Source organism: Carassius auratus, unplaced genomic scaffold, assembly GCF_003368295.1.
Source record: "Carassius auratus strain Wakin unplaced genomic scaffold, ASM336829v1 scaf_tig00024766, whole genome shotgun sequence".
Lineage (NCBI taxonomy): Eukaryota > Metazoa > Chordata > Actinopteri > Cypriniformes > Cyprinidae > Carassius > Carassius auratus.
Window position 1 is genome coordinate 7727 of NW_020525372.1, and position 16192 is coordinate 23918.

The following is a 16192-nucleotide window of genomic DNA, read 5'->3' on the forward strand; positions in this document are numbered from 1 at the left end:
TAAACTGGGAAGGAGTAACTAAATCAAAAGTAGAAGAATATAGAGTAACTAAAAAAATTTCTGAATTGCAGTCTTCTAAAACACACTGATCATTTCCTTCGTTTTTTTTTTTTTTTTTTTGATCCGACAGGAGACACTGTGTCTATAGTGCAGGATATTTGTGTGTGTTTTTTTCTGGTGCCATGAAAGGGGAGTATTTGGTTTGTATATGAGGCGTCTATCTGACCATAGAGTCGAGTGGATCTGCCTCGATGAGAGATGCTCAGTTTTGTCGTAAGGCTCCAGCCGCCTTCACCTCATGTCATTGAAACCATCGACTGCAAGCTGATTGAGTCCCTATGGCAACAACTCATACTGGTGTGTATCTGCATATGTGTGAGTGAAACTTAAACCATGTTCATTTTGTATAATAATATTCCTCTAGTAAGGAAAACCCCCCAAAACATCACAGATATTACAAGTAAAACCTCTCAGCTGTAAAATGTATCATACTCTGGCTAACTTTTTTTTGTATGACTGAATTGGTGATGTTGAGTTTAAGGCATATGGCAAAGGAAATTGGAGGGAATGATATGCTCTTAAGTTTCAGATGGCTTTAAGGGCCTCGATACATTTGTGGTCTTGAGTCAATAATCAGTGGCATCAAGATTACTGGTATGCAACAACTGAAAATAAGCTCATAGATTGTATTTCCCAAACACAAGCAATAGCAATAACATAATCCCGTATCGATAACGGGAATCTGATAGTGTTTCATGAAAGGAAACGATTACATTTGCATTGAAGATAATCATGGAGTGGAATGAATACAAAATCTGAATGGCAATTGAAAGTCATGTGACACGGATCAGTGTCATGGCTTGTGTCAGATATGAAGGTAATTAAAAAAGGACACAAGTAATGGATCCCACAATCTAAATGGGTCAAATAATGATACATTAGGTTTCTATACCGCAAAGAAAAAATAAATAAATGAGGACAAAATGGAAAAAAACTGATCAAACATCTGTCTATAATTGTCAATGCATGATGCTTATATTAAAAATTCACATGAAAAATTTAATTCATAAATGCAGTGTCATGAACACACCTCTCCTATAATAATGTAAATTTCTGAATTTAAAACAATTGTGTTTTTGTTGTTTTTTTGGGGGGGGTTGGGGTTGTTGGCGGGTCCATTTCTCAAATGTCAGAAATTTCAAGGTACTGTAATACAACCGTCTTGATAATATAAAGTGAATTGAATTCAAATAAAACTATATATAAAACTATATATATATATATATATATATATATATATATATATATATATATATATATATATATATATATATTAGGGGTGTAACGATACGCGTATTCGTATTGAACCGTTCGGTACGACGCTTTCGGTTCGGTACGCGGTACGCATTATGCATACCGAACGGTTCGTTGGACTAATTAATTATATTTGGAAAAAAAAAAAAGAGAAATATAATGATATGCGTTCAACAAGGTAGCCCAATAACCCAAACGACGTAACAGGCAACGCCCCTGACACTCCCGAAGAAGAAAAAAACACCAACTTATATGTTTATGTTATGTTATGACTCAGTCAGGCGCTCGCTCACTCAGCCTACGCGCTGAAGGCTCGTTGCAAAATGGCCAATGCGTTTAACAGACTAGAAAAAGAAGATGACTCTCAAACATATTGTTTGAGATGCATGATTCCATCTATGAGCTGCTCGATCAGAGTTACATGAGAGCCCCTCCTTAGAACATTATTTGTAAATCCATGTTATGGTAAGTGTGCACGTGAAGTCTTTGCACACTTTCTGAAATCCACACTGTGGTAAGTTTGCACACTACACTAGTGCTCTGCATTCTTTCTAAAATCCTATATAGTGAGGGCTTCGCGCGGTTGCTTCATTGCTTCAAAAAAAAAAAAAAAAAAAAAAAAAAAAAAACACCAGCGTGAATACTTGAAACATGTCAACTCATTTACGCCGACATCACCTTATTGTGTCAGTATCTGGGAAAAGACGAAAAAAAGGAGAAACATGCACGCAACAAACTATGCCTGCAGCATTTAGACACCAGTATTATAGCTTACAGGGAATCCAAAGTGCACCCAAACACCAGACCTGTTGGTTATTTTAGGATCTTATATTTCTGGTCTGTTAAATGCATTAGACATTTTGCAATGAGCCTTCAGCGCGTGCTGAGTGAGCGAGCGCCTTGGTCCGTTCACATATCGCTCCTAAAAACGCGTGGAAAACGCTAAGCACGTCTTTCTCCTCCTTTCCAAAGCGCTCGGGCAGAAGCGCTCATGAGGCGTCTGTCTTTGCTAAGCAACAATGACGTGCTCTCTCCATGAGACGCGGAAATTTCAGCAAAGGGTAAATGGATTTGCAGCTCTAAAAATCGCTTCCAGTAGCTCTGCTACTAAATTTATTTCAAAATTGCAATCCATATACAACTATAATCAGCTGTTCCTTCATCTTGGCTGAGTTTTCAACGTTGTTATGGGAAAGGATGAAGCTGATTGGTTAGTTCTTGTCACATGACCCGCGGTGCGCTTGCGGCATTCTGAAAAGTTGAGATGTTTTTGCATTTTGCTGTATCTAAAACGTACCGAACCGAACCGAACCGAACCGTGACATCAGTGTATCGTATCGAACCGAACCGTGAATTTTGTGAACCGTTACACCCCTAATATATATATATATATATACACATACATACACACACACACACACACACACACACACACACACACACACAGTGTTCCCCCTCATACAGCAGCAATCACCTCTGACCTCAGCTACCACATCCTGTCCAGCTCAGTCTCTAATTGTGCTCCCCTGGGCCTGTAGGTTGGGCAGAAGGCCACATGTGAGGAGCTCCCCCACTATGAAGATGGCACGAGTTGACAGTTTATCCCTCCCAATCACTCAGACAGTGCTAAACTAATTAGCCTAGCCTTAAGAGTTGGGACTGTCCCCTGTGACGAGCTCGCCCCATGTCAACCAGGCCCTGCCCTCAGGTCCTGTGAGAGAGTGAAGGCCACTGATGTTATGCTAACACCGACTACAGTGTAAAAGGCTGATGATTATGAGCTGTGTTGATGTTTTAACGTCACAGTCTAGGTGGATTGACATTTTTGGGCTGGTAACCTGAATTTTGTGTATCCCTGTGTTGACCAATATACTCACCCGATTGCCAAGCAGAGGCTACGGTACCAATCATTAATGTCCACCTGATCATCTGACATTAGAAGTAGTTTGGCCCTGGCGAAGGTCAACTAGAAGAGAGAAAATATTCAGTTGGAGGAAAAGATTGGGAGTTTGTGTGTGATAGAAACTGCTGAAGGACACTGAAAAGCAGTGAATTTGGTGGGATCATTTTTCAACTGATTAAGCATTTGTTTCTTAGGTATAAGGGTCAATGAAATATGCTCATGTCGTATATTCATTTATTCAGAAATGCATTAAACCTTTTCTATGATGACCATGCTTTTAATTTTTGAGAAACTGACGTTTTTGGTGGGCACAATTGCCAAGTAATTAAAGTCACAATATTATGATGAAGAAAAAAAACGTAAAATAATTACAAACGCTTTTAAAAGTTGGCACTATGCATAAAAAAACCACTGTACACTCATATATATTTTAAAATATAAAATTACTTTTTACTAAAACTTCTCAAAAACGGTCTTTCAAAGGCATGTGAAACCAACATTGGTTGTTGTGCACATAATTCCATTGGATCACTAGAGGGCGTCCATGAACTAGTTTTTTTTTAGCATTGCCTCCAGTGTTTACATGGACCACGGTCTCAAAATCTCAAACATTTGTGATCTTACAATTCACAGTACTCACTTCACAGTTCTTCACGCATATAGCCTAAAGACGTAAAGGATGAACAGCCACAATTAGGCATTCTAAAGGCTTAACTGGCCTTGAGATTAATTTTTTTTGCACACACCATTGTATGCGAGACAACTTAATCTATCCACAAAGCATTACAGAACACTGGCGCACAGATGTGCCAGTTGATGCTCTCAGCTGCTAATTTGGCAATGATCTGCACTTTGAGGACAAGTTTTGTGAGCTCTGCACATCTCAGATGGCTCATCCTTGAGTCAACAGCAATTACCATCACTCATCCGCACTGAGCAGACTTTACTGCTAGATTACACATGTCAAACAAGACAACGGGAACCATCCAACCCCAAACAAAGGCAGAGGCATTATCCTCAGAATAATTACAACAGGGACCCATTAGCGGATTATAATTGGGGCCTTGAAAATATTAAATGACCTTTCACATTTACCTGAGGCCGCCCGAGTGGAGGAAATGGCAGCAGTTACCGACAGCATATCAATAATCAGGCCTAATCTTTATTACGGCTGGGGACAGAATCGCAATGATGAGCAGAGCCAGGTCTTTAATGGACACCTGGTAAAAAGTAATGACGTTCCGTGGTGGGGTGGAGGGGGGTTGGCTTGTTTCTCATTAGGTATTAAATAGATTAAGATTTCAAATGAACCATCATCAAAAGTATTATCTAATTACCGAGTTCAGTGAGCGAGGCAAAGCGGAGCGCGATATTAGGGGTCCGCCGCACGGGGAGACGGGTGGCCTGATCTATGCACAAATATATTCCACTTCTATTGCGATGCGGTAATTAGGGATTTGTCAGGAAATTTGACCCTCTTAGGTAGAAATTACTTTGTATAATGCATACGGTGGAGCACGGAGGCTCTTTGACGCACATAATTTCACTTGATTATTTATACATCAAAGGGAATGGATGCAGAATAATATTCAAGGAGGCGGAGGAAGAAAGACGGGGAGCCGCAAGAGGAAAGGTGGAGAGACGAAAAGAGAGGGGGATGCAAAGATGGGAAATGCGAGAGAAAGAGAAAAGGAGGGAAGAAATTATCCGTATACAAACATTCTCTCATCTAGACAAATGGATAGAGGAGAGGGAGCCAGAATTTTCATAACGCATTTTCCTCTACTACTACTACTTTCAAACTTTGCATATAGATTGCCATGGCATTTCCAGCTGTCAAATTTAATTTTGCTCTAATTCTTCACGGCCTGGCTGGGGTGGGGCCAGAGAGCGCTGACAGCCTCTTTCCCCTTCGGTCCAGGTGGGAGGCGGGTGGATCAATAATGTGTCCTTATGAGAAATTACACCTAATGCTATTGAGTATGCATTTGAGGCCTCTGTGGGATAACAGGCTAATGAAATGCCATTTCTAGCCATTAGATAATATGTTGCCTCGGCCGCGGCCCAAGCGGAGGAGAGGAGTGTGGAGCGCCGACAGGGTTTCGGGAAGATGCTTTTTCACAGTTCTTTAGAGCTGATGGCCTTTTTAGGTCTATTCCACATGCCAAAAAAGCATACCTGCAACATGATAGTGTGGTAGTTCTGGGACCTTAAATGTCATGAAATATTGTAAAACATCAAAGGGCCAAATTGCCCAACAATCTTTGAGCATTAAACACATTTCTCAGATTCATGGTATTTTATAACCAAAATAAGAGAACAAAATATCTGTATACTGATCAGACTAGGCACTTCCAAAATCCAAATTGCATCAAATAAACGCCTTTGTGGTGTACGATACAGTCGTCTGAATGTTTTATGAGAGTGCAGAGATAATTTAGACAATTTGTCACACAGCAGCAGCAGCACAGAGACCTGGAAAGAGATCAAGCCATGTGGAGACATTAAAACTTGAAGCCTTATGAGGACCTCGAGTAATTAGTGCAAGAATGAGAATGATAGCTTGATCATTTTTGCTAACTTGAAGATCAAGGCATTCTGAGAACACTAAGTGTGGGGAAGGACATACGGTTCATATATATTTGATGGATTTCAACAGTGCCTATGAGGAATTTTAATGGATAAACGTGTTATACTCCACAGAATTGGGCTTGAGAGAATACACTGATCCACCAATAAAAATGGAATGCATTGATTACATAAATCTAAAAATCAATTATAATTATTCCAATAATATCTAATGTATTGTGCATTCAATCATTTTCAGTTCACCCAAATCCCCATCTGGCGGGGATGCATGTAATGAAGCAGGAGATGCATTTTTTAAACCTCCTGCTTCATTAGGAGAACGTTCCGTTATTAGGATAAATTTTCCAAAATGCAGAGATAATCATAAGTATGCCAGTAGTAAGTTGATTTCCAAGAAAAGTGTGAACACTGTCATAAGATTAACTTCACACAGATTACTTTTAGTACAGTTAGTGGTTCAGGAGTACCACACTTCATACCAAAATATCTGAACTGAATTATTAACCAGATTCAGATTTTAATAAAATAAATCCATCTGACTTATAAACATGGCAAACTGCATCCGATTGTTTAAACTTACACTAATAAGGCCTCCCTGGCTTTTGGTGTGGCCGAAGACTTTGTCCACTGTGCACTCTTTTAATGGGTAGATTCGCTGGCAGGCAAACTTATCCCCATTGGTAGGATGTATGGGACTGCACGGTTTGGCCTGGAGCAGGATGTCAGAGAACAGGTAAAACATCTTAGGTTTTGCCTCCGTGCCTTTAGGGGGCACTGTCTTCAGCCAGCCTTCCCGAATATACCACCTCCCTACGACAAGAAGAGATAACAGGGAAATAGTTGAAGGACTTACCTATTGTATACCTTAAAAGTCAATTTCAAGCAGAGAATAAAAAGCAGAAGGTTTACATGACACGGAAAAGGGACAACCAATCTCCCTTCTCAGTGATTGGCAGTTGCATGATGGAAACTAAATTAGATGCTGACATTTGGATAGATAAGATGAAATTTCATTCCTGCAACTGATTCCTTAATTGCCCCAGTGAACCTTGTGATTGCAGCTCTGGCGATAGCAAGAGTGCGGAGCTCAAAATGGATGCTCTGAGCGACAGGCGAGCACTCAATGATTAGCAGAGAGGTCAAGTTGGGGTCGAACGGCTTTTTAAAAATGCCACAGGTTTAATATGAGGCAACAATGAAGACATTCTGTGATACTCCCAGGTGACATGTGCAGATTGGATTTAATGGTTTCTTTGGCTTCTTTTAAATTGGTAACATGGATTTACATGGTCAAGTTCCATCTGGATCATGCAGGAAAGTCATTCCTGATGATTTCAGTTGCACATCCACAATACTAATAAGTGTACAAACTCAATAACAAGCACCCAGTGCCAAAAAAAACATCAGGTAAAATGGGAAAGAAACCCAGCTTCTGTTTAATGTGAAACTGTATGCCTCTTCCTTAGATATCCATCCCTGGTTTGGACTGACATATCCAAGGAAGGCGTCATCAGCTCAGTTCAAAGAGCAGGAACTTGAGATCTCCCTCTTCATGTTGAATGCTTTCAACTTTCCCTGTCAAAGAACACCTCCGCCCAGCTACAAAGGACCTAGTGGTTTGCAGGGTGCTAAACGTTGCACTACAAAGTGGCCGGGGTCCTCCTGATGTGACCATGCCAAAGACCCAGAGACACATTAAAGCACTTCTTGATTTGAAAGTAATGGACGGCAAGTCAGATCATTGTTAATTTTGAGAAGGCTTTGTTGGACAGGTTACCCTTTCATGCCAGTTAAAAGGGGATTCAGGTGTTCATCTACAGTATTCAAAGCCCAGGAGCCCTCTTTAAAGTTGTGGTCTGATTCAGGTTACTCAACTGTACGAACAATTGTGACTTTAAGGCCGAAACACTATGTGGGTACATGAATGGAGGCAATCGTACCAATGTGAGCTCGACAATCACACAATGCTGGATTCATTGCCGCAAGTAGGAGTAAATGACGGTCTTCTATGGTTGTGGTGCATTCATGTCATGTTGGAATTACTGTAATTACGGGATGTAAAGTCTGTACATTCTCAGTCTACAAGTTGTAATTTCAAGCTCTATGTGGATGTGTGAGTCCTTTATCCAAGTCAGAATCCTGTAATTATGGTAATTGGTCACTCTTCCATTTTGGACCAACAACTTATGGCAGATAAGACAATACAAGATACCTGAACAATAACACTTCTGGATTAATGGCAGCGAAAATTGTCATAAGATTTGCACTTAACTGACTGAGGGTGGGTGTTTGGGGGGGGGGGGGGGGGTTGTAGTGCCATTCAAAGGACATGGAATGGTCTCATCTTTCGCTCTTTGCCTTTCTATTACGCTCTGCAGGTCGAAGAGTTTCAGCTTGGCCCTTGGAAAGCTGTGGTGGCGGCAATGTACTGCCGTGGACTCCAAGGAAACAGACAGTCTGTCTGCCGTATCAATGTCCCATTGATTCAAGTTTTGCGTCTGAGAATTACACTGCCCTTATCTCCAAGCCGGCCACTTGATATTGTTCAGGGGCTCAGAAGCCTCTCATCTGTCAAGCATCATTTTCGTTAGGGCACATTTGAGGAAACGGAGGGGTTGGGTGAGATAAGCTGGGATGGCCTGGTTTGGTTCGGCCTTCTGAAGTCAGAAAAAGTGCAAGTGGAAGAAAAGAATCCTTATTGGACAAGAGAAAGGACCTCTGTAGAATTCTAGAGTCCTGGAAAAACAGGATGAGAGGGTTTTTTTTTTTACACTCTTCCTACATCCGGCAATGTGTGAAATGACCCCAGTGCTCGTTGGGTATTCACCGCCAGCCTTCCAACCACCTTTGTGCAAATACACACTCTCTCTCTCGCTCCCTTTTTTCCCAGCTTCCTTTTTATCTGCCGGCCCACAAGATGAGGAGAGGCACTAATTGGTCCTGGGGGAGATTGGCAGGCCAAGTCGTTCACGACAAGGCCCTCTCTGTCTTTTTCTCTCTCTCTCTCCCTTCCTTCTCCATCTCCTTCTCTTTAGTTTCACACATGGGCATTGTCCCTAGGGATAAATAAGAAGGAAGAAAGGACCTCCACTCCACAAGTACCAAAAGAGAACAAAGATGGAAAGAACTGACTTAAGACACACTTTCCCTTCCATTACCAATTAGCGGTGAGAACTTGTCAATAAATTCAGTTAATTCTCTCAATGGAGACCACGACTGTGCCTGGCAAAAACAAACCCACCTCTATTGATTATGGGCAAACAGCTGGGTCTCTTTTAAACAAGACTACTTTTCAAGAGTCTTCCACCTAACCTCCTTTATCCGCTTAACTCTCTGGCTCTCCACGGAGCTCTGGTAGATAAAAAGAATGGAAGATCACAGTCTCTAACCTGGAGTCAGGATTCTGGTCTTTCGGCCCTTCAGCTGTTTCTGTACTCTGCGCAGCTGAAGGTGGTTCTCATGGCTGCGAGCGTTGTCCTGGATCCGCTGGGCCACCTCTGAGACGGCTTTCACTGCCTCTGCACCGAGAGGACACATGGCATAAACAGCAGGAGGGACTGAATGGACACATAACCAAACTGTGCAGGCACAACAAACTAAAATGTCACCATATGCCAAGCACACAATGAAAGACTGAATCATGTCACACTGTGTACATTTAAAGACAGTTTTTTAAGTTTTTATGTCATGTAGGTAAACATTTCACATGACTAAATCGCAGATAAGCGCATCAATGAAACCAGATTTCAAAACCTTTTTTGACATCAAAAAGTGACAAGCTTCAGTCTTGTGTGTTTGTTCACAGATACATTACTGACTCTACATTCAGTAATGAACATGTTCAAATGCATAATTGTTTGTGTGTACTAATGGCATTGATGTAATGCAAATCTATGATCTATTGTAAATAACATCAATATATGCACTTCTTTGTAGTGTTAAATTATTACCATAACTGTGTAATTTGATGGTTTCACAAAAAAGAACACATAGTTCAATATGAACACGAGTGTCCCCTATTCATGCAATTTTGAATTTATTACGAGTCTCAAACGAGTAATACAACAACATGACACACTAATAAGTGCACACCCATAGGCAGTCATGCATTATGCAGACTGCATTATTGCATATGATAATAACAGTTTGTTTTTGGCCTCCACACAATGTTTGATTTCACCATCAACCCCCTGGAGAAAGATGAGGGTGCATTAACGCATCCAAAAACCACTGATTAGGTGAAGACCTTGCCATAGGATGTTGTGCTAGCCATCAAACGCACAAGGCCTACACATCTGAAACTTTTGTGTTTGCGTCTGTCTGATAAACATTTCTGCGGTTCATTGGTTTATTGGAAGCAAGCTGTTGCAATAAAAAGCGTCAAAAAGCATAAAAGCGTCAAAACATTATCTAAATGTAAATTGAACGTGTTTTCAAAGTTTCAATCATATTTGTTTAGTTTTCAACCAAAATTTTTTGAGAAAACATTTCACCAATTCCCGTGCCAGGAATTCATTAACTAATGTAGACATCAACTCATTAAGAAAAAAAAAACAAACAAACAAGAAGATGGATCCTAATTTTAAACCCAGCTTTGATCTTATTGACTAACAATTCAGACAATGAACACAGCGCTCGGGGCGTTTGCTTCATAGTGAAATAATCTTTAGAACAATTACAAGCAAAAGCAAACAAAGTGACTGTTTAGAGATGACTGGGCCTCTCTCTGTACGTCTCTCAGTCCTTCCCTATGGCGTTACATTTTAGTCAAAAGTTATGAGCGTGTAAGACATGCTCACGAGCACATTATGTTATGTCACACGCGCAAAAATGAACCTTCAGCTGGCATGATAAAAGTACTCGCGCACAAATTCAACAACCGAGAGGTGTACATGTAGCTGCGAGCGAGCGCCTGGCATACTCGCATAGGTTAACTCTGCTTGTGCAGTGGAATCCTGCTTGCGCGCAGCGGCTTCTGCTCGCGGAGTGCTGTTTTGCTCACGCGGTGGATTTCTGCTCGCTCAGCTGATTTCTGCTCGCTCGAGTCTACATGACTTTTGACAATTTGGGGGCGGAAACCAAGGAGGGCACTGACCCTCTTATGATTGGTCACTTTCACACAGGGACATCCTTGTACCTTGATTGACAGCTCTCATTAAAGGAAGCACGGAGTTGGGTTAAGTTACCACCGAAGAAGAGTGGGAATGAATTAGAATGAGTTTTCTAATGTACATTAAATGTCTCTGCACGTATAAAATGCTGCGCAGATCATAGTTAAATCAGTTACCATCGATGAATATACACTCTAGAAACGGTTGGGTCATTTTGTTGGGTTATTTTATTTCTTTTTAAACACTTTTGGGTAGTTTCAAATTTACCACGTGTTGGGTTAAACCTGCTGGGTTGCGTCGCTGGGTTGTCTCAGGTCAGCGCTGGGGTTATTTAACGCGCCTTGAAGATCGCTCCCCAACTGTCATTTTGGAAGAAAAACGGGGCAAAGCCACGGCTTTCAACGGTTTTAAGGTAAGTTTATTTAATGTTTTCTTTAATAATTAATTTAAATTGGCAGAATTATAACTTTTTTTGCGGCAACATTACTGTTAAACTTCTATAGGCCAACATTATTTACGTTAAATGATGAACAGTTTACCTCAAACGGGCAACCTACGTAACGTTACTCACATAATCGTGCTAAGTTATCTAAGACGACAGATTAATACAGTTTTATTAAGTTTCAGACAGTGACGGATGGCTGAAATATGCGAATACCTGTGAAAATAGAGGAAAAATTAGTTTGTGACACTGAAAAGCTAATTTAACATTTAAGTGAGTCAAATGAGTTCAAATAAGTGAATACGACTATCTGCTCTAATGTAAACGCCTGCAGTTGTCCATATCGACATGGGTTCAAATAAACCGGTTCAGTAATTCCCGGAAAAGAATCGACATCTCAGGGCATTTCAAAGTGCGCGCACGCACAGCGGACGTAGGCCGAGTTAGTGAGTTAGTAATGATTTAATGCTTGTGTGGTTTATAAAGACTTTTTACATACAAGTTATAATTCAAAATGTTGTTTTTTTCCTTTCAGAAAAGCACATGGATACACTTGTGAGAGAAAAACTCTTTGAGTGCAGTCTTATTGAGGCGTCTAACGGTAAGTTCATGTTTATTATACATTTTACATAATTGTTTGTCTGTTATAATCAACTAACGTTAACCCTCACTTAACTTAAACGCACATACATTTTTATTTTGTGCATAAAGCTGCACTTTATGTAACTTTATGTTCAGATTACATAATTTATGAGCGTAAACTTCATATACCCATTTTCCAGATCGTGTTTTTGACTTGTCCTTATCACTTTGGTACACCTATAAGTGTATATGGACTGTTTTAAAGCTGGGGAGTAACCCAGTACCTACGTGACTTGTCATAGAAATGTCTGTGTGCGCGCATTCAGTGTGATCTCCCTCACTGTGCCAGTGACTGTGTGTTTGATAAAGCCAGGATATTAACATAAAACTGTGATTTATAATGACTGGAACATCCCATTGATTAGACAGTTTGAAAGCACACCTTTCAGCCAACCACTAGAGCATATTCTGCTTCTGTAGACCAACTCATAGGTGAATTTAACTCATAAACATGATGGACTCAATTTCATGATGAACTTCACACAGTTAATTGAACTGAATCACTGTTATTAACAAATTAAAACACTTTGTATTTTCTTTTACTTTATTTTATAGGTTGGAACAAACATGGAATTCTTTAACTATGCAGAGTACACAAAACCCCATCCAATTGTCGTGGCGATTTAAAAATGCCAGCAGATCTCTCAGGCATTGATCATAATTAAAGGACAGGTAAGGATATTCTGGACCATTTTCAAAAGGAATTGCAAATTGTATATTTAATTGCATTTTTCCACATGTGGACGCATACATTGTGACAGTCCAAACGCAATTGAAACGCATTTGAATTTCAGATGCCTTACACAGAAAGCTGTCAATTTGTGTCAAGGGTGGGACTATACTATGGGGCATGTTTGTATTGGGAGATATTTAGTAGTTTTTACCCCAAATCTCTCACTGTTTCCACTCTGATGCACGTCAGCAAAACAACATTGCAGTTCTACTCTGATTTACCTATTTGCATCTTACCCTATATTTTATTCATCAGGTGAAAAGCATTTTGCACAATTGTCTTTGAGTGACGTCACCTTCCAATACAAACACTCTTCATAGTATGGTCCCACCTCTGACAAAAATTGACAGCTTTTAATGTGAGGCATTGGAAATGCAGATGCTATAGTAGTTTTGGCAGGTAACATGGGCGACACAGTGAAAAAACAGACATGGTAATTCATAAAACCTCATGTACTTGTTCTTATGATGCATCTATGCTAACATTAGTCTGTTTCTCTCTCATTCAGAGGTCACTGTTACCACCAGATCCAGTCTGTATCCAGATCAGATGGTGGATCAGCACCTAGAAAGGACCTCTACTGCCCTAAAAGACAGCGGAGACCAGGACAACTAGAGCCCCAGATACAGATCCCCTGTAAAGACCTTGTCTCAAAGGACCACCAGGACAAGACCACAGGAAACAGATGATTCTTCTGCACAATCTGACTTTGCTGCAGTCTGGAATTGAACTACTGGTTTCGTCTGGTCAGAGGAGAACTGACCCCCAACTGAGCCTGGTTTCTCCCAAGGTTTTTTTCTCCATTCTGTCACCGATGGAGTTTCGGTTCCTTGGTTTTCCTTAGTTGGAGACAATTAATATCAAGCGATATCATTGACTTGATTGCACAGAGGGACGATACATCACTGAATCAATGATGAACTGACTTTAACTAAAAACTGAGTGTTTAGTGTTGTCCCTTTGCATTATTACACACTATTTTCCTATTTAATATTGTAAAGCTGCTATGATGCAGTATTTGTTTAATATGACAGGCTTATTACTCATAATACATGGAAAATACAGCTGCAAACGGACTTTGCTTTTCCATTTGAAATTTGGCAGTCCCTGTGCATTCATGAAAACGGAAACAGTAATTTTTGTTCAGTGTTTTTGAAACAGTGTTTTTGTTCAAGATTTGCAATTGTGTTTGGATTATGTCACAATGTGTCACATGTGGAAAACGCAATTGAAAATATAATTTGCAATTCCTTTTGAAAATTATCCTTCCGTTGACAGGCTCTATAGCAGAGTACACTGCTACTGCTCTCAGGTGTAGATCTTTGCTTCAAATCTTAAGTGTTTGACAATAGTACACCCAAAAATGAAAATTGTCATTAATTATTCACCCTGGTCTGAAAGCTCTCAAAATTCATCGAAAATATCTTAACTTGTGTTCTGAAGATGAATGAAGGTCTTACGGGTTTGTAACGACATGATATAAATTTATAATATACATTTTAGGACATCTTTAAATGATTTTACATTTAAATGTAAAAAATGTTAATTGTCAATGTCATTTCACTGTGTATTTAAATAGCTAAACATGTAAAAATGTAATAGTTAAACAGCTAGACACCGGTCATTCCGAAATAATTTTCTTATTTATTGCAACTGTTTTTTTTTTTTTTTTTTGGATTTGCTGGAAACAAAAAAAAAAAGGGAAAATTGCATGTTGTTTGTCAGTGGTACAAATTTGTGAATGTCAGATTCCATTAAAATTATTTTTAACAGTCTAAATAACCTGTATTCTTCATTATTTATTAATCCATGATTGCTTTGTTAAGCAAAAGTGAAATTATGAGAATAACCCAGCAAGAATAACCCAGAACCAAAAAAATGCAAACACACAAAGGGTAAAAATTCCAATCTTGGGTTTTCTCAATAACCCAGCATGCTGTTCTGTCTAATATTTACCCAGCGCTGGGTTGCCAATTGGGTTATTTTTAACTCCACTTTTTTTAGAGTGTATTAGCGAACGATGAAGCCTGCGTTTTGTTAAGAAAGTTAACATTAACGTTACATATTTCCTAAATGAATCATAACATAATTGTTTTCACATGTACTTTTACACGTGAAAACAATTGTTATGATTCAGTTAGCCTAACGTCAGTTGTCTAAGATGCAGTTTTTTAAAGATTAAAAGTTTTAAAATGAGTGTCTGTCGATCAGCATCACAAGTGTTGGCTAAGGCGTTAGCTTCAGAACGAATAGGCTAGCTAGTTACGTTACTTGTTGCTCAAAAATATGTAACGTCAATGTTAACTTACTTAACAAAACGCAAATACATACATCGATGGTAATTGATTTAACTATGATCTGCGCAGCATTTTATACGTGCAGAGACATTTAATGTATATTAGAAAACTCATTCCAATTCATTCCCACTCTTCTTCGGTGGTAACTTAACCCAACTCCGTGCTTCCTGTAATGAGAGCTGTCAATCAAGGTACAAGGATGTGTGAAAGTGACCAATCATAAGAGGGTCAGTGCCCTCCTTGGTTTCCGCCCCCAAATTGTCAAAAGTCATGTAGACTCGAGCGAGCAGAAATCAGCTGAGCGAGCAGAAATCCACCGTGCGAGCAAAACAGCACTCCGCAAGCAGAAGCCCGCTGCGCGCGAGCAGGATTCCACTGCACAAGCAGAGTTAACCTATGCGAGTATGCCAGGCGCTCGCTCGCAGCTACATGTACACCTCTCGGTTGTTGAATTTGTGCGCGAGTACTTTTATCATGCCAGCTGAAGGTTCATTTTTGCGCGTGTGAAATAACAATGTGCTCGTGAGCATGTCTTACACGCTCATAACTTTTGACTAAAATGTAACGCCATACTTCCCTTTTAAGAAAACCCTCTCTATAATTGTGTTTCAACAGAGCTATGGCTGATGCATTATTAATCCCATCTCATTCCACATTCTACGAACACTTTCTCTCGGTCTTCTTATTTTAGACATTCAGTATGTTTAAACAGAACTCGGTCCGAGGAGTTCTCGAGTGTTAACTTTTTTAAATTAACCTTTGACAGTCTTTTGCGGACGAGTTCAGAAGATACTTGGCTGTAGGCAAATACAGAAGTTGGAAATTCCAAAACGCATGCAACTGACGAATGCAGCAACTCTGATAATAAAAACAGTGGCGCTTCGCTACATACGAAGAATGAAAAAAATAATAATAATAAAATAAACACATATAAAGAAAACTGGAAAACAACAACAAAGTCTGTTGTGAGTTCCACTGCTAGTTTGCTTAATAAGATCAATATAATTTGTCTGGGGTTGTTTTTAAATAATTCCCTTTACAATATGCCCAGGCTGGTTGAGGAAACCTTTTCTATTTCTCTCTCTTCAAAAAAAAAAAAAAAAAAAAAAAAAGCTAGTGAACTTAAAAAGCAGCTCTAATGAGAAGAGGAAGAGGAGGGCC

The 16192-nt window shown here is 39.7% G+C and overlaps 1 protein-coding gene across 1 annotated transcript in view; it reads right to left on the reverse strand.

Moving 5' to 3' along the window:
• Window positions 1-3171: 3171 nt before the first annotated feature.
• The window catches only part of LOC113078234 (rho guanine nucleotide exchange factor 39-like), a 37880-nt gene continuing 24859 nt past the window's right edge, over window positions 3172-16192 (reverse strand). The window contains exons 7-9 of the mRNA XM_026250559.1: window positions 9196-9324; window positions 6387-6616; window positions 3172-3280 (exon numbers count right to left, since the gene is read on the reverse strand). Coding sequence (XP_026106344.1) covers window positions 3188-3280; window positions 6387-6616; window positions 9196-9324 — 452 coding nt within the window. The 3' untranslated portion in view covers window positions 3172-3187. The remainder of the gene's footprint in view (window positions 3281-6386; window positions 6617-9195; window positions 9325-16192) is intronic.